This window comes from Poromitra crassiceps (assembly GCF_964638095.1).
Source record: "Poromitra crassiceps genome assembly, chromosome: 8".
Taxonomy (NCBI): domain Eukaryota; kingdom Metazoa; phylum Chordata; class Actinopteri; order Beryciformes; family Melamphaidae; genus Poromitra; species Poromitra crassiceps.
Genome location: NC_139629.1, coordinates 23,918,513 through 23,941,467, shown reverse-complemented (window position 1 = coordinate 23,941,467; position 22,955 = coordinate 23,918,513). Strand labels below are relative to the sequence as shown.

The following is a 22,955-nucleotide window of genomic DNA, read 5'->3' as shown; positions in this document are numbered from 1 at the left end:
TATAAGTATATATTTGTGCTGTTACAATAACTTGGTATATGTATATATTTGTGCTGTTAGAATAACCTGGTATATATATTTGTGCTGTTAGAATAACCTGGTATATGTATATATTTGTGCTGTTAGAATAACCTGGCATATATATTTGTACTGTTAGAATAACCTGGTATATGTATATATTTGTGCTGTTAGAATAACCTGGCATATATATTTGTACTGTTAGAATAACCTGGTATATGTATATATTTGTGGGCAGCCTGCAGTGGGATAGAGGTGTCGGCGGGCCGAGGAGGAGGAGGAGGAGGAGGGAGCAGGGGAAGAAGATGGAAGGGAGAAGGCGAGTCCCTCAGGCGTGTCCGGGCCCTGATGGCTCCCCTGACAGCCCCCTCTGTAACGCTCTCTCCTCTCTCTCTCTGAGTGCTGTGAAATTGCAGGCCGGCGCTCTACAGCTGAGGACTCCGAGGAGACAAACGGCCTTTTAATTCAGAGCGCGGAGAGGTGACGGAGAGGGAGGCCCTAAGGGAGGGCTACCAATCAGACATCCATCACACTAACCTCTCCCCCGGGACCGGCCCTGCCAGAGAGGGGCCCCCGGAGGTGGGCTAGGGGGTACATGTGTGCGAGTGTGTATGCATGATGCGAGCGTGTGTGGATGGAAGGAGGGGAGGGGGGCGGAGGGGTAGGGGCAGTGAGGAGAGGGGAGGAGCGGGCCTGCTCAGATGTCCAGGCTGTCAGGGTGCAGGGTGGGGTAGATGCTGAAGAGAGAGGAGGGGGGCAGAGGGAAGGTACTGGCCTGCCTCAGTATAGAGAGACGGAGAGTTTTCCCTTATATGTAACACTCATCTTATACCTATTTTTATGTATGTTTCCATCCATCCCTCTTCGGTCATGTGGTCGTTTTGCCTTCGTTTTACATTCTCGTGCATGGCCAACGTTAAAAGTGGGTTGGAAGTTTCTCTTGCATAAAGAACAGTTATCTTTCTGTAAATGTAATTTGTTTGCAAACAGGTGAGATGTTTACGCAGAAGATATGGAAAGTAAAACGCACAGCACAGTGATGAGAAATCAAAGGTGCGGTCTTGCCCTGAGGGGGGGGGGGGGGGGGGGGGTGCTGAACCATCTACCTGGGATGAGATCAATCAATTAGTAGCAGGTTCCAGCAGATACTCAAGGCTATCCACCAGTTGTCCCAAAACTGGTGGAAGATGGAAAAATACTGAAACGCTACCATTACCTCAGTGTCATAGTGAACCTACAGGCCACAGGAACATCACTGTCTGCAGAGAGAATAGAATATGGGGAAATAAGAGAGAGCTTACATATTAATAGATCGAATGTATAATTTCCTCCACAAAAAGAAAATGCCCGTTACTGCATTACTTTACCAAGCAACCTCTTTAATTTCTGAAATGGAATTATTATAAACTTTTTTGAATCCTTCTGAACATGCAGATTGTTTAAGAGCTGGTGCAGAAGGACAGGATCCAGGGGCCATGCAAGGGCCAGAGCCATGCAGGGGCCAGAGCCATGCAGGGGCCAGGTCCATGCAGGGGCCAGGGCTGTTGGCCTGCTCCCAAAGCTTGCATTTCTCCTTTTACTCCCTGTGCATTACAGAGAATAGAAAGGTGAGAGTAGGTGACTGAGAGAATGAGAGGGAGAGGGGGAGGAAGAGAATGAGAGAGAGAGAGAGAATGAGAGAGAGAGAGAGAGATGCACTGCATAGATATTTCATGAAGGCCTTGGTGAAGAAAGGGGACGGATGCTCAAACCACTTCAGATGTTGGTCCTTGAAAATGTGTGTGTTGTGTTTGTGTGTGTGTGTGTGTGTGTGTGTGTGTGTGTGTAGGCCGCTCCTGTATTCTAACAAAGCTGCTATATCTGCTAAATAAGTAGCAATAAGTAATATACTGGAAGTAAGCAATAAGTAATTTACAAAACGCTTTGTCAAATTGATTTCTCGTATGATTCAAAGTCCTTTTTTTATGAAGAACCTGTCTGTACGTTTTACCTGGCTTGAGTTGAAGGCTGTCTGATTTCGATTTGATGTGCTGAATAACAATCTAACTTGTGTGAAGGCTTCTCTGATGCTGTGTGATTTTGTGAAGGGACAAAGGAGATGTGATTTCGCCACAGAGCCTGAATGGGCTGCAACTTCAAATGAATTCACAGGTCTTTCACTCCAGGATATTTAAGATTCAAAGGACTTCCAGTGTTTTATTGGGAAATGTTTTTTCCTAGCATGTTCCAATAACTCATAGGTTGTTAAAAAACAACAACACAGACCTGCTATTCTCCATCGGTGGAGTAACATTTGCCCATGTGACACCCATGCTAAAGGTTAGTGGTGATGTCATATGCCTATTAGCCTACTGGTTGAAGAATGAAGCAAATGCATTGAAACTTTTACGAGCATATAGCAACACATCATTGTATTATTATTATTATTATTATTATTATTATTATTATTATCATCGTCCCACACATTATTTTAATGAAACTATTTTACATTATCTAGCTACAATAACAGCAATTTGTTTGTACATTATAGCTACTGTATGATGGCCTCATATATATATATATATATATATATATATATATATATATATATATATATATATATATATATATATATATATATATTTCTATATATATAAACTCAGGATAGGGGTATCGTGAATAAGGCCTGCCCCCCTTTTTAGACTGACACAAATATTTAGGACACAACTCATGGTATAGAGATAGATCATCATATAGTTGCCATTATGTACGTTTTTTTAAGGGGCGGGGGGGAACCAATGTTTTCTTTCTCTAAAGGTATACATTTATTTTTGTTTGTATACCGGCTTTTATTCCCCACTACATCAAAGTGTCCATTCACACGGTGTCTGCAGCTGTTCCAATGCGTTATCCCTACAGAAAAGCAGATGCCTGTGCTGTCCTTGGTGCTTCCTGCTTTCAGCACGCTGGACAGCTCCCCCCACCCTCTCTCTCTCTCTCTCTCTCTCTCTCTCAGGTGAGGAGCTCGCTCGCTGTTTGGGTGCTTGGTTGGTTGGTTGTGCACGATAGCACGATTATGCTCCCTTCCTATAGTGCAAACAGGGCTTTTCTTCTTTGGCACAATGCAATGTGGCTAAACACAAACAAGAACTGGTTCACGCAATCGCCTCACATGCTATTTTTCCCACCGCGGTCTTTTTGTCCGCCCCAACAAAAATAATTCCCCCTTGTACAACAAGAGGGGATGAATCAATCAGACTTTCTAATAGTTTCTTCATGCACAAATCGGGCTTTTAAAGAAGAGTCAATAAGACTCAAGTCACTAGCAAACCTTTACTTTGGAATTAAGATAATAAGGGAAGCTAAGTAAACAAACAAACAAAATAAATAAATTAACAAATAAATAAATAAATAGATATCCTAAAATAAATTACAGTTAGCTGCGTTCACCTCTTAATAAAACGTGTAGCCTAGGTCTATAGCTCTTATCTGCTTCCTTTCTAATAATGTTGTCTTGAAGCGCTAATCACGCAAAATGCAAAATGAGTCAAAACACACCGAGCTTATTCAAATGGATGACCTAAACGGTGAAAGAAAAGCCGCCTCACCTCTCCACACACGAATTAGCGGACTGCGTGTTTGCTTTACTGCAACTAACAAAACCAAGCTGTTGGTAAATATTGAAATGTGCTTCGATTGGAGGCCACTCTGTTAAAGCACCGGGTGACCAGGCTCTCCCTATTGATGAGCTCCAGCTAAGCCATTTGCATTTCCCTGTAAATAGCTTTCTGCATGAGAAAAGCCCCCCCTCCCCTCCCTCCACGGCCCACGGGCCCAGTGTGAATGCAGCCAGGTTTTGTAGCATTACTCCTTGTTCAGATCCTCCCTCTCCCATTGCATCTATTCAGGTTAATTTCAATGGCAGCACCGTGCAAGAGGACCTGTCGCCTGTTATTTCACATAACCTTAATTTTTGTATTCTCTGAGTGCAGCGCCGTGAACTTTGAAGGTTCATGGTCCACTCACAACGTTTTCTGCTATTCGTTTTCCATAATCTACACCTGGTTGCGGTTTCCCACCCTTCTGCCTCCTTGGCCCGCCTAAAAGCTCCTCAAGATCCACCATGTTGGCCTCTAGAAACGCGCTGAATCCACGGTATAGTATTTCGGGACATGATTCAGGTCCACTCGGAGGCTACAGCTATAAACGTGTAACCATAACAACTGTGTTCTGATTGGCTGGCCGGGCACAGGAATTAACGAGGGCGTCGTCCAATCTGAATGCAGGGTGCGCGTCGCGCTCGCAAACCTCACGATAAGCCAGGCAGGCACAGTGATGCGAAAGTGGCGACGTGAGGTGAGGCGAGGAAATAACTGGACCCAAAACAAAGTCTCTATCTATGGATAAAACAGCAGAAATAAAATAATCCATCAGAGAAGATTAACATTTCGTTCTGAGAGAATATGGCTGGCATGCAGTCCGTCAGTGAATGCAGCTGGCGCGGCTGAGACCCATCTCTCTCTCTTCCTCTCTCCTCTGGATTGTGGATTGTGACAAGTGCCAGGACAGCGACGAGCAGGACTACAATCATTCCCGGGGATTTGTCACTTCTTTGACGGGGAGGTCTGTTGATTTGTCACATTTGCTCCGGAAATCGTGCGCCATCCCGGAGCCAAGACGTTGTTCCGCGTAGAGCCGGGTTGTTGCCCCAGTCCGAGCAGCGGAGTCCGCGGCGTGGGAAGGTCGGCACTCGGCGTCCTGCAGGCCGGAGACATGATGGTCCACTGTGCCGGCTGCGAGCGGCCCATCCTGGACCGCTTCCTCCTCAACGTGCTGGACAGAGCCTGGCACGCCAAGTGCGTCCAGTGTTGTGACTGCAACTGCAACCTCACCGAGAAGTGCTTCTCCAGGGATGGCAAGCTCTATTGCAAAATTGACTTTTTCAGGTACAACACGGCTATATTGCCAAGATTCAGAGCTCGTCCTAATTATGCAGTGATCCCTACATCATCATTTAGCCTATATGCCATAATGTCACAGTATAAAATAAGGTCAACATTCGGTGCCATGCACTTAAAAGAAAAGAAAAAAATAACAATGACAAAAAACACTATAGGCCTACTAACAATGTGACAATCGATATAGAGATATAGGCTGTAATAACAACAGCAGCAACAATAATAATAATAATAACAACAACAACAACAATAATAAGCATAATCATAATAATAGCCATCAAAACAGATTGGACCCATACCAACATGCACGGTGATAAATTCTAATTAATCTACAGTGGAATAAGTCTCAGGACATAATTGATAGCCCGTTTATTTTCACACATTTTAAAACGTGCAAATCGTGTTTGCTTGTTGGTCATATCAGAACAGGCTGACGTTTGGCCTTTTCATGCGCCTCTACAATAACATCGAACATCTGGAATTTTATTTATGTGGTGTGCTCTCTACGCTATACTGCTATACTTTATATCCATAATGATCAAAACAAAAACAAAAATTCCATGAGGCTCTTAGCCGTGCACATCCCTAAAAAGTGTTTGGCTTAATTGAGTGATAAGTGAAGTCCTTGTTTCTCCTCGCACTCTCTTAGCATCATTTTCATTTGTGTCACTTGTTTCCCCCCAAATTGTCTAATGACAGGTAAGACACAGTATTTAAGCCTTTGTTGGGACAGGCTATTATTGGCCCCGGATGGCCTTGGCCATCATATTATCGCGGTCCCATCAAGCTGCGGATTTAAATGGACGGCCATTAGCCAGGCGAAACAGTAATCACCCTAATGTGTCCATTTGTTGTGTAAGTAGAGTTCTGCCCTTTCACTGGGGGAGGCTTGCTCATGCATGTGAAAGGGGGGAGTGAAGGGATACCATTGCAAATGGAGAGACAAGCTTATTAGTGTTAAAACAATGCGCGACAACAAAAACGGGGTGCCTGCCTTTACCAATGGCTTTAGTATAAGCAGGCTTCCAACTCGACTCAAATTCCAAGTGGACATATAGGCCCAATGTTATAAGCACCTCAACATCCCACAAAACTCCATAGTAAACCCCGTGAGAGACAGTGCCAAATATGCAAATGGGGTGCGTTCTCTTTGGGACGGTCAGCAGCACCTCTCTGTTGATAGGCCTACATATTACCACCCATACTGAGAAATAACGGTCTAAATTCTGTGAAATGTATACAGTCTATTTGTGTATCCAACTACTCACCTAGCATTTAAGCGGGTGAATATGGATTAAGGGGAGATTTCCACGCCTAGATGTTCCTGCTCTGCTTAATCCCATAATATATCCCTGGCTACAATGTGTTGATTGTCACTAATAGGTTTTGCGTGGGGTTATTGTCAGAGCGCCTCCATCAAAATTATGAGGAGAGCAGCTGTGATTTTTCTCAATTTTAAAAAGAATGTGACTGCATTCCCCGCAAGACCCCGGTCGCGTTTAGGCTATTCTTTCACATGAGAGTTATAGATATGTTTTTATTTATACAGTAAACATAATGGCTATCGTGTTAATGATTAGGCCTTTTGCTTTATTTTAAGAATGACTATAGTCTTTTATTCATTATGGTAGATTTCACATTATTATTATTATTATTATTATTATTATTATTATTATTATTATTAGGTGGTAGTAGTAGTGGTGGTGGTGGGGGAGTACTATTATTATTATTGATATAACTAGAAACTGTCAGTATTACAGTATTAGCCTTAGTATTAATTATATAGCTATATATTAATAATATTCTGTGAACGCATATTAGGCTCTGTTTGTGCCTTTTATTGTTATTGTTGCTCACATAGCCTAATCATAGAATGTGATGTGTATTGGATGCATTTGAACCGAGTAATTATAATAACAATATGTGCTGTTTACTCTGTCAATTTCCATCAATACTGAGTGTGTGCCTCTGCAGTGCTCACAACAAATGTGTATTTATTTTTAATCTTTTTATTATTTGTGTTCCTCAGACGGTTTGGCACAAAATGCGCGGGCTGTCTGCAGGGAATCTCACCAAACGACTTGGTGCGCAAAGCGCGCAGCAAGGTGTTCCATCTGAACTGCTTCACCTGCATGGTGTGTAACAAGCAGCTGTCCACGGGAGAGGAGCTCTATGTGATAGACGAGAACAAGTTTGTGTGCAAAGAAGACTACACCAGCTCTGGAGCCATCAAGGAGGTCAATTTGAACTCAGGTAATCCACTATCTAACGCCATTCGCGAATTAGGTGGTATGTGTGTGTGTGTGTGTGTGTGTGTGTGTGTGTGTGTGTGTGTGTGTGTGTGTGTGTGTGTGTGTGTGTGTGTGTGTGTGTGTGCGCGCGTGCGTGCGTGCGTGTGTGTGTGTGCGTGCGCGTTATACCGTGAGAGAGCGTGCGTGGGTGCGGCGTGCATGCCTGCCTGTGCGTGCTTGCATAATAGGCTATGTGGTCAGCCTATATAGGTCAATTTCTATAGAATAAACGACCTTGAATGAACGTCCCTTTCCATATTCTGGCATATTAATTTAAATGTCTGTTAAACATTTTTTTTTAATCAACAAACTTCGGCCATGGCCATGGGCGGACTGCATGCACGCAGCATAGACCGCTTTCTCTCATTCAGGCGATCGGCCCATAAATTGGCGAAAGAAAGACGTGGGACAAACATCTCTATATATTTGTTATTAACAATTGCAGTAGAATGGACAGCACCACAGCATCCTTGTCAGATGAATGGTTTCAATATTTCCTTGCAGACAATGATATTTTATATTAATGTTATTACGCACGCATGGGGCAGAGTGTGGTCTCGCCGCTGTAACAATCCCCTTTATATTTTCTATCTGTATGCCTATACGGGTCCCAAGGACAACTTCACTCCAACCAAGTGTATAGCCTACTGATTGGTTGGTTGTCAAGGTCTGTCACAAAAATGTTTGTTATTATTTTAAACATCTTGTTGGAGGGAAGGCCTATATGTCTTCACGTCGTCTCGAAGCTGCAAAATGTCATTTAGCCTCAAAAAAATCATTTTCTTTAATCAGATGCAACAGTTTGGTTTTGCTACTGATAATTGCACTTGTTTCCAATGCAGTTTCACTTGTTTTTAGGAATTAGGCCTAAATAAGTGTCAAGTGTCAACATTGAACCGCGCAGGCAGAAAAGGCAGATCAGCTCACCAAAATGATTGAGGACAAAATAAAATAAATCTGAAACTAAGCGAAATAAAATAAAATAAAAATGGTTAGTGGCTAAATGGCTGGTGGCTATGGCTATAGTGCAGCGTGTTAGCACGCAAGTCCAGGACTAGGCTAATTATTAATGCAGAAAAGCCCCTTGACATTCCCGATCGAGACCTTCATATGTGTTTTCCATCGCCCTGCAGTGTCGTCGTGTACAGATAGGAGTTTATCGCCGGATCTTGCGGACCCCATACAGGACGACATAAAGGAGACGGACAATTCAACCTCCTCAGATAAGGAAACGAACAATAATGAGAACGAGGAGCAGAACTCTGGCACCAAGAGGCGGGGGCCCCGCACCACCATCAAGGCCAAGCAGCTGGAGACGCTCAAGGCCGCTTTCGTCGCCACACCAAAACCAACCCGACACATCCGAGAGCAGCTGGCCCAGGAGACGGGACTCAACATGCGGGTTATCCAGGTAAGAGATGCAGCCAGTCAGGCTATATTATGGCGCAGGACGGTGCTGCACGCTGCTGCTGCTGCTGTGATGGTCTGCAGGAACACTGCCGTGTGTGCGGCGTGCGCGGTGATAAAACACGAGGCTCCACGGGCTGAAGGAGCTGGATACCGATCAGACAATGATAAATTAGGGAGGGGAGGACAGATTGATAACTCGGTGGACTTGGGGTTTAATTTGAGTGAAAACCACAGACATGTTTAATTGAAGACCTCATTATCCATTGGGATGGGGAGAAATGTCAAAACATGACGTGGTCTTTTAGCAGGATATAGGTCTAATTTCAGAGTGCACAACACATGACCAAACAGAGAAATTAATAGTTGTATCTATCATTACAGTTATGACAGTGCCTTTGTAAATAGCCTATACTTTTCAAAATACTTTTTTGGGGGGATAAAGGCTTGTGATTGTTGCCTAATAGCCAGATGGCAATATCAGATGTAGGCATTTACCTTGTTTCTATTATTATATGAAAATAAATAATAATAAAACATGAAGAAGTATAGCATGTGTGGCCTAAACTCTTGGCTTTGAATTTCCATAATATTAGAAACCCATGATTCAGTTATTGCTGCACATGACTAGTCCACATGAATATTCATGTATACTTTTAATATTAATGAATGTGTTGCTACTTTTGTTTATTGTAATCAAACGCTGCTCAAATGGTGCCCTACCCTGTATTTGATATGAAAATGTGTATTCCTATTATATCTATAGATGGTGAGAAGTTAATTTCAAATTCAGATTAATCAGTTAATACATAAGCATAATACATTTCTTAGAGAAATAATACATTTTGTGGAGACAACAAACTATTCATTTCAGTAATCAGGTGCTACATAGCCATTAGCAAATGGTTGGTCTCGTTTTTGCCAAAGGCTAGAGTAATTCTAAATATAAATAAAATACACGTTTTGCACTATAAAGCAAACATACTCAGTCTGCTCTCTCTCTATTTTTCTCCATCTATTTTTCTAACACACACACACACACACACACACACACACACACACACACACACACACACACACACACACACACTGGTGTCTGGGTGCAGACTGTGTGTCAGGATGATTAGCACCATCTCTGCCAGCTGTGATGTGGCTTTTTGTGCACTGGCTGTAATTATCACTGATTTCACAGATTTACATTCCACCCTCCCCACTCACACACACACACACACACACACACACACACACACACACACACACACACACACACACACACAACACACACACACACACACACACACACACACACACACACACACACACACACACACACACACACACACACAGACACACACACACACACACACACACACACACACACACACACACACGCACACACACCTACCTCTCTGCTCTTACTCACTTACAGCCCAGTGCCTCTGCTTATCACACCACACCAGGGCCCGCATATCATAATAGTGTGTTTGTCTGTGTGTGTGTGTGTGTGTGTGTGTGTGTGTCTGTGTGTCTGTGTGTCTGTGTGTCTGTGTGTCCTGCATCAACAAAGCTCAATCAATCAATCAATCAGGCTGGACAATATGGCTGAAATCAATATCATGATAATCATGAGGATTTTCTCAATACCAATATATATCACAATATGGTTCATGTATGCAAATATGCGGTAATGTTAGGTGTGACAAAATGTTTTCAAATACATAATTATTTTCTATATTCCTACCGTACCTAATTTTATCAGAGTTTTTAAGTAACATTTGCTTGTCATCATAAATTTAAGGCCCATTCGCACACTATAAAAATCACTCTGAGATGGAACCAAGAATCGTTATAGTTATCGTTTTGGATGCATATTTAAGATGTATGTGTGAGAGCCATTCTATTTACAGTACTTAACGATTTAGAGGTAGTTATCTTTATAGTTATCGTTCTAAGTGTGAATGGGCCACCAGAAATGTGTCACAATATTCAAATATGTTCACATCATCATGATTCCCCTGAAAGATGATAAACAATATTGAATTATCATGCAGCTCTATAATCCATCAATCAACCAACCAACCAATCAATCAACCAATCAATCAATCAACCAACCAATCAACCAATCAACCAATCAATCAATCAATCAACCAATCAACAATCAATCAATCAATCAATAAATCAATCAATCAATCAACCAATCAATCAATCAATCAATCAATCAATCAACCAATCAATCAATAAATCAATCAATCAAACAAACAAACGATCAAGCAATCAATCCATCAATCAATGAGTCCATTCACCAATTCATCCATCCATCCATGATCACCCACCATGCGTTTTGCTGTGATGCTCGGAGCCAAAATGGAGGCTTGTATTTCGTCATCTCGCTCCTCATTCGCTGTGTGTTAAATACCATTGCTCTCTACGCGGGGAGCCCTCTGAGCCATGCTGCTCCTTCAGCATGTGTATGTAATCCCTAAGCAACGCTCTCTCGAGGGGAGCCAGAACATTTCCATAAAAATGTACCCTGCAGTTAGACGATTGTTCTCAGTAAGCAGGTGTCGCCTTTGCTGCCGGAGCACAGAGAGCAGTGCCTAAGTGGTTTTAGGTGTTTTTTGTCTGTGTGTTTTTGTTAATCTGCAGGCACAGTGGGATTCTGCCTCTGGTGTAGCCTAGCCGCCTGTTAACATACATCATTATGCAGCAAGGCTAAACAAGATGTGTTATGTGTGTTTATAAATGCAAAGAAATTCTTCCGTATGTTGTGCGTTTTCACATTTTGAAAATCTGCCTTTGTTCCTCTTCAAAGACGGTTTATTCAACATCAGTGACAAGCTCTTTATATTCTGGTTTGTGTCAACTTCTGCAGACTAGACTTCACATTTGTACTTGCACTGAGCTGAGGTGCAGTAGGCTGTGTATTGTTATAGATTTATATTGCATTTCTATTAAAATCTCGTATTTCACGCTGGGAAAACGTCTCTCCTGAAAAGTGTTAGCAAAAAGTGTTTTGCAATTTTCCCCCCAAGTTTCCAGGCCAAGATCTTGATACTTGCTCAAGCGTTGCTTATTATATTCTGTCAGAGAAGATGCTTAATTTCAAACAGTATTTCCTTTAAACATGACCTGTTAAGTGTTCTCCAGAAGATAGTGTGACAGTTTCCACAAGTACATGCTCTTGGTGTTATTATCATTAATTATACCAATTTACTTCTGGTATTGCATCATTCTCAACTTGTTTGGCAAATTTGATCTGTTTCTGTGAAATTATTTTATTTTCAATCATGATTTAAAAGTCATGCTGAGATCAACTGCCATGAAGGCAAGACACATCAGACAAACACCGGCAAAATCAAAACATGACGAATGCAGTTCAAAATCCTTTCAGAGGTGCCAGGGAAACACAGTCCTGATAAGCCAGAGGAAATTATATTTTGAGAAATGCTTTGTTCTTTTTTGAATAATAAAAATGCAGGTACCCTTTTAAAAGAAATGTCCAGTCATAATCAACAACCAAAACAGTCTCGACGCAGAGCGGAGAACAGTAGGTTTAAAATCCCATCCAGGATTGTGATTTCAACACCAACTCTGCAACAATGAGCATGAAATTAAATGTATCTATGGAATGACTAAAATCATCAAGTTTCAAATTGAAAGCAGTCATATTGATAATTATTCATTCGCTTTTTAATTTGTGAGTTGCATTTCACATTCTTTTTGATGCAAGATGCAATACACTGACAGCAATGTGGTTTTATCCTCTTGGCATAGTATAAGTTTGACTGAAGAATAGAATAATGTCAATGGACCACCAGGGTTCCTTGAGAGGATTCAACTTGCAAATTCATAAATTGTTCAATGTAAACATTCGTTCATTTAGAGGTTTACACAATTAGAGAATGTACAAGGATGATTGTGTTGATCTAGTTTCAATCTTATCTCTTTACCTACAATTCAGAAGGTCATCGAATTCTGGGAAAAATCAAATCTGATTTGGGATGATGGGATCAGAGAAACAGAAACTCATCAAATAAGGCTCTGTGGCCCTAATGCATATACTAAATGTGATATGAAAAAGCTTGAGAATCACTGCACTAAAGCAGGAAAACGATGCAATTCAAGCTCATAAACTGTAAAAGCATCAGATTAGCTGTTAACTCTTCTCTTAACTTCTGGTTCTTCAGGTCTGGTTCCAGAACAGAAGATCCAAAGAGAGGCGTATGAAGCAGCTGAGCGCTCTGGGCGCGCGGCGGCACGCCTTCTTCAGGGGGCCGAGGAGGATGAGGCCTCTGGGAGGCAGGCTGGAAGATGCAGATATTTTGGGACCCGGAGCCTACGGCTACTATGGAGGTAAGGCATACACTGGAATAAAGTATTATCTTGTTGCAACATGTGCATTTGTAAACATGAATTTAGAGCGTTGTCCTGCATGTTGTGGTATTTTTTTTAATGTTAAATAGGTTCTTTACTGCTTGCAATATTAATGTGGAACATAGAGAATTATTGTGAGTTATGATTTAGGCTACAAGGAGATGATATTGTTGAGATGGTTCTAATATATACTGAAAATGCTGCAGATGTAACTTGAAAAACAAAGCTGTATACTTCCCAGCACCCAGTGAGTATCAACTTATATGGCATCTAAATTTGGGTTATAATCATTATGTTTTTAGAGCATTTGACCCAGATGGAAAATAAGCTTTTGAGGATCTTACTCAAAAAACACCTATTTTGCTTGAGTATTTATAAGCAAATGATTTCGAAGCCTCCTAATATGTGTAAGACCCCTGCTTAACTGTCGCATACTGGCCCGCCTTGTATAAGGCTCAGTCAAAGAGTGGAGCAAATAATATCTGCAATCCACCAAAGCATTATGTCAACAAAGCTAGCCGCAGGGCGATAGCATTCCAACAGGGGGCAGCATTCTTCACTTACGCATTTTAACTCAAAGGACAAAATCTGTGACACTGTGGCTTTAATTTGTTTACACTTGTTTGTGAGCCCCTCTGTTCTCCTGTGATGTCACTCAGTGGGAGCTGTGTGAAGAGCTTTGCAATGCTCAGTCAGACAGAAAGAGCGCTTCAATAATACTAAACATGTTTTATTAAAGGACATGCCGGCATTTGTGAGATATGCTTCCATCATTCTAGTTAGCAGATACCTCTTCTCTTGTTTGCTATATCTTTTCTCTTTTTCCCCATTTTGCAGATATTTTGAGATATACGTTTCTAATTTGTGCCATAAAAATATAGTTGGTTAGTCTCCAGGCAGTTGTTTTCTTCTTCACGAAAATAACCTATTGCTATGTTGTTGTTTTTGGAAGCCTGTGGAACGAATCAATAGCATATATCTCAATTATCGAAAAATAAGCATAGTCAATGATGGTCTGGGCCAGGTATTAACTCCTATTACAAAAAAGTAACATAATACATAACCTCCCTTCACATGAATGGCAATATGATCATACTAGCACTATGGCTGTTGATTTAGTGTGCCAGCTGCTATCTGCTGTGTTGCTTTCATTCACGACATATTGAACAACACTTTAGAGTATTGTCCCGGCACATCAAAACAACTGATGGGATGTTGTTAATTGATCAGATTTTCATGTTTGGATTGTCCTAAAATAGCTGCCGCTTCAACAATTATTTGTAACAATAACATGGAGCAGATTTATCATCTCCTGATTGAGATTCGAATGATTGTTTTGTTGTTACAGACTACTTCTCTTATCCTTATGCATAGTGGATTTCTTATTAAAACGTGCAATTGGAGCTGGAGATAGTTTAAGGACAGATTCACATCCATAGCCTTGGAAAGATCACTTGGAAATTTCAGCCTTAAAAAAACACCCATATTGGAGATAGTGTGGTTTTACTGACCCTTTATTGGTTCTCTTGGAACAACAATAAAGCAGATGCACCAGGTAGTGTATATCAGCAGTTTATTTTCCACAGTTTGAGAACGTATGCGGCCGCACCTACCTGGAGAGTTTGGCCATTGAGGATAAAATCAAATGGATCCTTCAAGAGTAGAAGGTGGGGATTGGGTGGAGAAAACGGAGGAGAAAACCTTCCATCCCTCACTCTCATCTCTCTAGCTTTCTTAGCACGCTGCTGTTCACAGTCCTTTCTTAGCATGCTGCTGTTCACAGTCCTTTCTTAGCACGCTGCTGTTCACAGTCCTTTCTTAGCACGCTGCTGTTCACAGTCCTTTCTTAGCATGCTGCTGTTCACAGTCCTTTCTTAGCATGCTGCTGTTCACAGTCCTTTCTTAGCACGCTGCTGTTCACAGCCCTTTCTTAGCACGCTGCTGTTCACAGTCCTTTCTTAGCATGCTGCTGTTCACAGCCCTTTCTTAGCACGCTGCTGTTCACAGTCCTTTCTTAGCATGCTGCTGTTCACAGCTCTTTCTTAGCACGCTGCTGTTCACAGCTCTTTCTTAGCACGCTGCTGTTCACAGTCCTTTCTTAGCATGCTGCTGTTCACAGTCCTTTCTTAGCATGCTGCTGTTCACAGCTCTTTCTTAGCATGCTGCTGTTCACAGTCCTTTCTTAGCATGCTGCTGTTCACAGTCCTTTCTTAGCATGCTGCTGTTCACAGCTCTTTCTTAGCATGCTGCTGTTCACAGCTTTTTCTTAGCATGCTGCTGTTCACAGTCCTTTCTTAGCACGCTGCTGTTCACAGTCCTTTCTTAGCATGCTGCTGTTCACAGCTCTTTCTTAGCATGCTGCTGTTCACAGTCCTTTCTTAGCATGCTGCTGTTCACAGCTCTTTCTTAGCACACTGCTGTTCACAGCTCTTTCTTAGCACACTGCTGTTCACAGCTCTTTCTTAGCACGCTGCTGTTCACAGTCCTTTCTTAGCATGCTGCTGTTCACAGTCCTTTCTTAGCACGCTGCTGTTCACAGCCCTTTCTTAGCATGCTGCTGTTCACAGTCCTTTCTTAGCATGCTGCTGTTCACAGTCCTTTCTTAGCACGCTGCTGTTCACAGTCCTTTCTTAGCATGCTGCTGTTCACAGCCCTTTCTTAGCACGCTGCTGTTCACAGTCCTTAGCATGCTGCTGTTCACAGTCCTTTCTTAGCACGCTGCTGTTCACAGTCCTTTCTTAGCACGCTGCTGTTCACAGTCCTTTCTTAGCACGCTGCTGTTCACAGTCCTTTCTTAGCACGCTGCTGTTCACAGTCCTTTCTTAGCATGCTGCTGTTCACAGTCCTTTCTTAGCACGCTGCTGTTCACAGCCCTTTGTGCTGCCACAGCGCTCACTCCTTCCTTATGCTCCTTTGCCTCAGCTTGGAGAGAGAAATGTGTGTGGCATCATGCATGGTGTGCCTGTGTGTGTGTGTGTGTGTGTGTATGTGTGTGTGTGTGTGCGCGCACACGCGCAAGTGTACATGTGTGTGTGTGTGTGTGTGTGTGTGTGTAATTACACATCCACACACACACACACACACACACACACACACACACACACACACACACAGTCCACACCAACACAAGCTTGTTGCTTATTTTCAAGGTCGGCCAAACTAGCAGGCGCCTGTTGGTGAGATCAAATAATTAGCTTGTTTGTGAATGTTGTCAGCCCTTATTGTGTCTCTTGCAAATTTTCAACAGATATGTGTAACAGTGTCACTATGTAACGGATTAGCATCACATAGAATCACAAAAAAATTAAATAAAGAAATAAAAATACAGTTGTAATTCAGAATGAGCCAATATATAAATATGATCGATATTGTGATATGAGACTAGATAATGTCATAGATTTTGCATATGGTAATATGGTGATACGGCATAAGTGTTGTCTTTTCCTGGTTTTAAAGGCTGCATTACAGTAGAGTGATGTCATTTTCTGAACTTGACAGACTGTTCTAGCTGTTCTATTATTTGCCTTTACCCACTTAGTCATTATATCCACATTACTGATGGTTATTCTAACAAAAATATCATTGGTGTAAATATTTTATGGAAGCACCAACAGTCATGTTGTAATATCGATATTGAGGTATTTGCTCACGCCCATGCCTATAGTTAATTACACAATATGTGTCTTGATATGTAAATGTGTTCATTCCTGATTCTATCTATTAAGACTGTAACAGGAGTGAGAAGAGTGTGATGGGCGTAGAGAAAAGGGATGCCAGTGCAACATTGGTGGCAATGGAGTGAAATCAGCCATGGGTCTCAAATTGAAAGGCTTTATTGTACCTGAAGGAGGAGAATTTGGAGGTGAGGGAAATAACGTTATAAATTTGGGAGGAGAGTACGGAGATGGCGAGATGCAGGAGAGGTTTTCACAGTTTGCTCATAGACTCAAATGGGGAGTGCGGTGATTGGATGTGGGGAGTGGATGACTGGCGATTGGATGGATACTTTGTATAATCTTTCGGCAATATTGTTTCTGATCAACAGTCGGGGCAGCAAAGTAATCGAGTTTATTGTCTCGCTGGGGCATGCAGGTTTGTACTGCTGTGTGGAAAAAGTGTATAGGCTACTGCTTTGGGGAAAGTAGATCAGTTGAGCAAATATGAAATAATGTCTTTCGTGCCAAACGTTTGTCATGAATTTGAGATTCCACAGATTGGTGGGAAAGAATAGCACGAGGGAACGTAACATCAAGATTGTGCGTGCAGTAATTCAGTGCTCGGAGTCAACGCTAGATCGTAGTCTGTGATTGTATACTGACTCACAAGAGGACAGCCACGTGTGTTAGCGTTGAGTTTGACAGAACGGTCGAGATTTAAACGTAGTCGTCGCACTGTGGTTGTGTCAAAAGGAGGAGGCAGTTGCATTATGTCATGCTGGATGTATTGGTGTATGGGGTGGAGATGTCATGTCGCTGGTTGAGTGGAGCGACCCTTAAAGGGGCAGTTCACCCCAAAATCAAAAATACATATTTGTCCTCTTAGTGCTGCTATTTATCCATAGATTGTTTTGGTGTGAGTTGCCGAGTTTTGGCCGTATAGAGGTCTGTCTTCTCTCGAATACAATGGAACTGGTTGGCACTCGGCTCGTGGTGCTCAAAGCGCACACACACACACACACACACACACACACACACATACACACACACACACACACACACACACACACACACACACTCACACACACACACACACACACACACACACACACACACACACACACACACACACACACACACACACACACACACACACACACACACACACACACACTTGAAAAATGTAACAGCAATGTATCTTTCCAGAAATCATGACCCGGTTACTCAAGATAATTCACAGACCTTGTTGTGAGCAGTTTCATGTAGGAACTATTTTCTTTCGACCAAACTACACCCCCTAGCTGCTAGCTAGCTGTTAGATGCTAATAGTCTTGTCTATTCAGACTATTTTATTGTTAGCTGACAGGCTAGCAGTGTAGTTCGGCTGAAAGAAAATAGTTCATAGGAGGAAGGAAAAATCCTGCTCACAAGGTCTGTGAATTATCTTGAGTAACCGGCTCTGGAAAGAGACATTGGCTGAGTTTCCCAACAAAGAAGCTTCTTAAGAGTTAAGAAGCTTCTTAAGGAGTTAAGAAGGCTCCAAAGAAGTGTTTCCCAAACGCCTTCTTAACAGTCGAGAAAAATAAAAAAAATAGAAGGCTCTTAAGAAGCATCTTAACTGGAGCGGCTCACTTGATGGCACTCTGAGCCCAGCAGTGGGCCACGACTCAGTGGTTGAGAAACACTGTTAACACCTAATCATGGTCATGTTAAACTTTATTAAACATTATTTATTTCAGACATGGACTGCAGTTCAAATTGCTTTATATACACAGCATACAACAAAACAGAGAAACACTACAGAATTTAAGCGACCTTGGGTTCTGTGAAAGGTGCTATATAAATCCACAACATTATAAAAGGAATCCATTCTGATTAGAGGAATATAGCCTATGGTAAAACATTTAAAACACAAGTAACCATACATACAGGGGAGATTTTCAAGTGTTCCCTAATTTTAAACACTAAAGGGTACATGAAAGAAAGGAAAAAGGGAAAAACACAAGAGGAACAGTGGACACAAGTATCTCCTTTTGCCTGACGCGGCTGGATCTGCCAGTGTTTTGTCATTAAGAAGGTGTTAAGAAGGCTCCAGACCCTTCTTACAAAACCTTCTTAACGAAAGATCATCTTAGCGCTAAGAAGCTTTTGGGAAACGCAGCCTTCTTAACGGAGGATAATTGGAAGATAATTTTAGGCTAAGAAGCAATCGGGAAACGCGTTGGCTTCGTTGGCTTCTTACGGGAGCCTTAAGAAGGGTCAAAGAAGCTTCTTAGCGCTAAGAAGCTTTTGGGAAACGCATGCCTTCGTAAAGAAGCAATTGGGAAACGCGTTTGCTTCTTAAGGGGGCCTTAAGAAGGGTTGAATTAGCTTCTTAGCGCAAAGAAGCTTTTGGGAAACCCAGCCATTGCTGTTGAGTTTTTCAAATTTATTTTTTGACGCTTTGAGCACCACAAGCCGAGTGCCAGCGCGTTCCATTGTATTCGAGAGAAGGCAGACATCTCTACGACCGGTCTCCAAAACTCGGCAATATACACCCGGCAAAACAATATAGATAGCCTATATAGCACCGGTACTGTAAGAGGAAAAATAGCATTATTATGCATTTTTAATTTGGGGGTGAACTGTCCCTTTAAGGGTTTAGCAAGAAGGACTCGGTGCCACCTGGAAACATCAAACCTAGGTCACAGACCTAATCTGTACTGACACCTTGCAAGAGGAATGCTGAGGAGGGCAGCGTTGAGTATATGACTGTGATGTCAGCCCAGTAAAACGAAATGTCTAAATGTCCTAACTAAATGTCCTGGAGGGATGTCGTCAAGGTGGCTGGACATTCAGGACTGGATACATGTTAACCATCAGCTGCAAGCTGTGCTGGACATCTCTCAAACTGTAGTATGAGTCTCACTGACACTGTAATCATCACATGGAGAAGTATAAATGTGAATAAACCCAGCGACGTCAATCCTTGGTTATAGATTGTGCTGAGACCTCAGAGTTCAGAGGTTAGCTAGAGAGTTCATGTCCAGCTGAGGTTGTGCTGTACATTCCTGTGACAGCATTTGGCATTTGTGACTGGAATTTGTCCGCATTACGTGTAGATGCCAGTTTGTACTGGAGCACTCTGAAGGGAATGGCACGAGAAACTAGCTTGGGAGTGCCAAGGAAGACAGACTTAAGCCATGAGTCGAGCTTGCCAAAATGTCCCCAAGGAGGGAATTTGCAAGAGTCCGCAAAGGCAATGAGTGGAGCCATGTGCAATGGCACATTTAGATGCAGCGAGGAAGCTTGTCAAGCAGAAGGGCTTTCGAATGTGTGTGTCTGTTTCTCTTTGAGTTTTTCATGTCCTCGCTTTAGATATCTGCAGGATTTCAGTGAATGTAGGTCGCAAGCATTCAAAGACCTTCTTCCCCGATATTTGAGTTTGACGATATGCTCATCTGGACATGTGGAGCCATAATGTGTTTGGACAGGAAGTGGATGGCAGAGAGGGAGAGGTGTGTTTGTCTTTTGATAGAGGCCCATTGTGCGCTGTGATGGTGCTGGAGTTGAGAAATGGAAAGGCAATATTGCAAGCAAACCTTTTGGAAGGATTTCAAATACTATGATTGACACATCGGGGCAAAGCTATTAACAGCTATGATACAGAAACTAGAGGCTGAAACCATGGCTTAGGAGGTGCACTGATACTCCGATGCTAGAAGTAGCGTGGAGTCCACCAATGGACAAAACTGTGTGGAGACAGGTCGGGTCGGACGCTGAAGGCTAACAGGCAATAGGGGGCAGTAGGGGGTATTGTGAAAAGGGAGCAACGGGGGAATGGAGCAGCGGGTGTAATTAAAGGTGTGTGAAAAATAACACATTCAAAGCAGGTGGCCACTGGCCAGGAGAAAGGGAATTCTGGAGTGGGTGGTGGTGGTCAGGAGAAAGGGAATGCTGGAGTGGGTGGTGGTGGTCAGGAGAAAGGGAATGCTGGAGTGGATGGTGGTGGTCAGGAGAAAGGGAATGCTGGAGTGGGTGGTGGTGGCCAGGAGAAAGGGAATGCTGGAGTGGGTGGTGGTGGCCAGGAGAAAGGGAATGCTGGAGTGGGTGGTGGTGGCCAGGAGAAAGGGAACGCTGGAGTGGATGGTGGTGGTCAGGAGAAAGGGAATGCTGGAGTAGGTGGTGGTGGCCAGGAGAAAGGGAACGCTGGAGTGGATGGTGGTGGTCAGGAGAAAGGGAATGCTGGAGTGGGTGGTGGTGGTCAGGAGAAAGGGAACGCTGGAGTGGATGGTGGTGGTCAGGAGAAAGGGAATGCTGGAGTGGGTGGTGGTGGCCAGGAGAAAGGGAATGCTGGAGTGGGTGGTGGTGGCCAGGAGAAAGGGAACGCTGGAGTGGATGGTGGTGGTCAGGAGAAAGGGAATGCTGGAGTGGGTGGTGGTGGTCAGGAGAAAGGGAATGCTGGAGTGGGTGGTGGTGGCCAGGAGAAAGGGAACGCTGGAGTGGGTGGTGTTGGCCAGGAGAAAGGGAATGCTGGAGTGGGTGGTGTTGGCCAGGAGAAAGGGAATGCTGGAGTGGGTGGTGTTGGCCAGGGGAAAGGGAATGCTGGAGTGGGTGGTGTTGGCCAGGAGAAAGGGAATGCTGGAGTGGGTGGTGTTGGCCAGGAGAAAGGGAATGCTGGAGTGGGTGGTGTTGGCCAGGGGAAAGGGAATGCTGGAGTGGGTGGTGGTGGCCAGGAGAAAGGGAACGCTGGAGTTGATGCCGCGAATGAGGGAGAGAGATCTTTGTGGCACATTACGCAGCCCCACAACCCAGCGAGGGAGAGGGCCGGGCCGGGCAGGGATGTCCAGGGGGCTGCAAAGCTGCATTAAACAGGATGGAGATGCAGAGCACTGGGCCTGGCTGGGCCGAGGGCAGTCTGGAATCTCATTTTGGAACTGATGGTGGAAAAGCAAGAAGATTCAGCAGCATGGATGCCAGTTGAATGAATGAGGGAGATGAATGCACTGTGCAAAAGACAAGCAAATCCGAGGTGGAGAGGTGGAGAGGTGGAGAGGTGTGTAGCTGTTTATTTAAACCGTTTCAACTTCACAACAGAAAGATTCTAAATTGGGCCTAGCCCTACTTCCTGTTGCAGTGTTTGCTAATACAATAAAGACAGAAAATAAACTTGAGTCCAAACTGTTTGCGAAGAACAGAATTCTGGTGAAACAGTCTATACTGAAATAGTCTATACTGAAATAGTCTATACTGAAACAGTCTATACTGAAACAGTCTATACTCGAATGGGATTGCTAGACGGAGTGGTTGGAAATTGGACGTGGCCAACTTCACCGCTTGAGGGGGTGGGGATCAGGTTGAGGGGGTGGGGATCAGGTTTGGAGAGCAGTGCGTAAAACCGCCCAGTGCTGCAGGGCCCTTCGAAAAGAGTATGAGAATCTCATCCTGAACTTTGGTCATAAACTCAAAATGTTTATTTTTTTTAATTTATTTGTACATCCATTGTCTTTGATAGAGGCCTAACTGTTTGCATTCTCCTGTATCCCCCCCCCCCCCCCCCCCCCCCCCCCCACAGAATACCAGGGTGACTATTACGGACCAGGGAGTAACTATGACTATTTCCCCCACGGCCCTCCCTCCTCGCAGGCTCAGTCCCCAGCGGAGTCCCCGTATATCCTGGGCTCTGGCCCCGGAGGCATGGAGGGGTCTGTGTCGGGCCACCATCCTTCAGATGACCAAAGGTTCACGGACATGATCTCCCACGCAGAAAGCCCCAGTCCTGAGCCGGGCTTACCCAGTTCACTGCAGCCTGTCTCGGGGGAAGCGTACGGTGGAGGGCCCAGCCCTCCTTTCTCCATGGCCAGCAACTCCAGCTACAGTGCTCCGATGTCCCACCAGGGCCAGGAGATGGGTGAAACCACTGCCTGGTAAAGGAGGAGGGGCGAGGACTATTCCTGGGCTGAAATTCCATTTCGGTCCAGTCAATTCAGGAGATGAATCGGAGATCCAATTTGTGGAGTGAAAAGTACCGGTCGGATTTCTATGGAGGACTTTTTCATCACGGACTGGTTTTCAATTATTTTAGTGAATTGACGGACATGAGATGGAATCAAGTTCACAGGGGAAAGGGATGGAGAATGGGATAGCTTGCTGGAAAAAGATAAAGTAATATCTGCTACCCCATATACACTCCAAAGCATAGCTAGCGCCCCCTGGGAACCCTGGACTTGAATGACAAAAATCTGTTGAGATTCCTCAACAACAGAAAAATATTTTGGATGTTAATGAAGGTA

The 22,955-nt window shown here is 43.5% G+C and overlaps 1 protein-coding gene across 1 annotated transcript; it reads left to right on the top strand.

Annotated features, from left to right (window-relative positions):
- Positions 1-4,770: 4,770 nt before the first annotated feature.
- Positions 4,771-22,593, top strand: lhx5 (LIM homeobox 5; the record flags this gene model as incomplete). Its single annotated transcript, XM_083641946.1, has 5 exons — positions 4,771-4,943; positions 6,985-7,208; positions 8,380-8,657; positions 12,841-13,006; positions 22,238-22,593. 5 exons carry the CDS (start codon positions 4,771-4,773, stop codon positions 22,591-22,593), a joined length of 1,197 nt encoding a protein of 398 aa, XP_083498072.1.
- Positions 22,594-22,955: the final 362 nt, after the last annotated feature.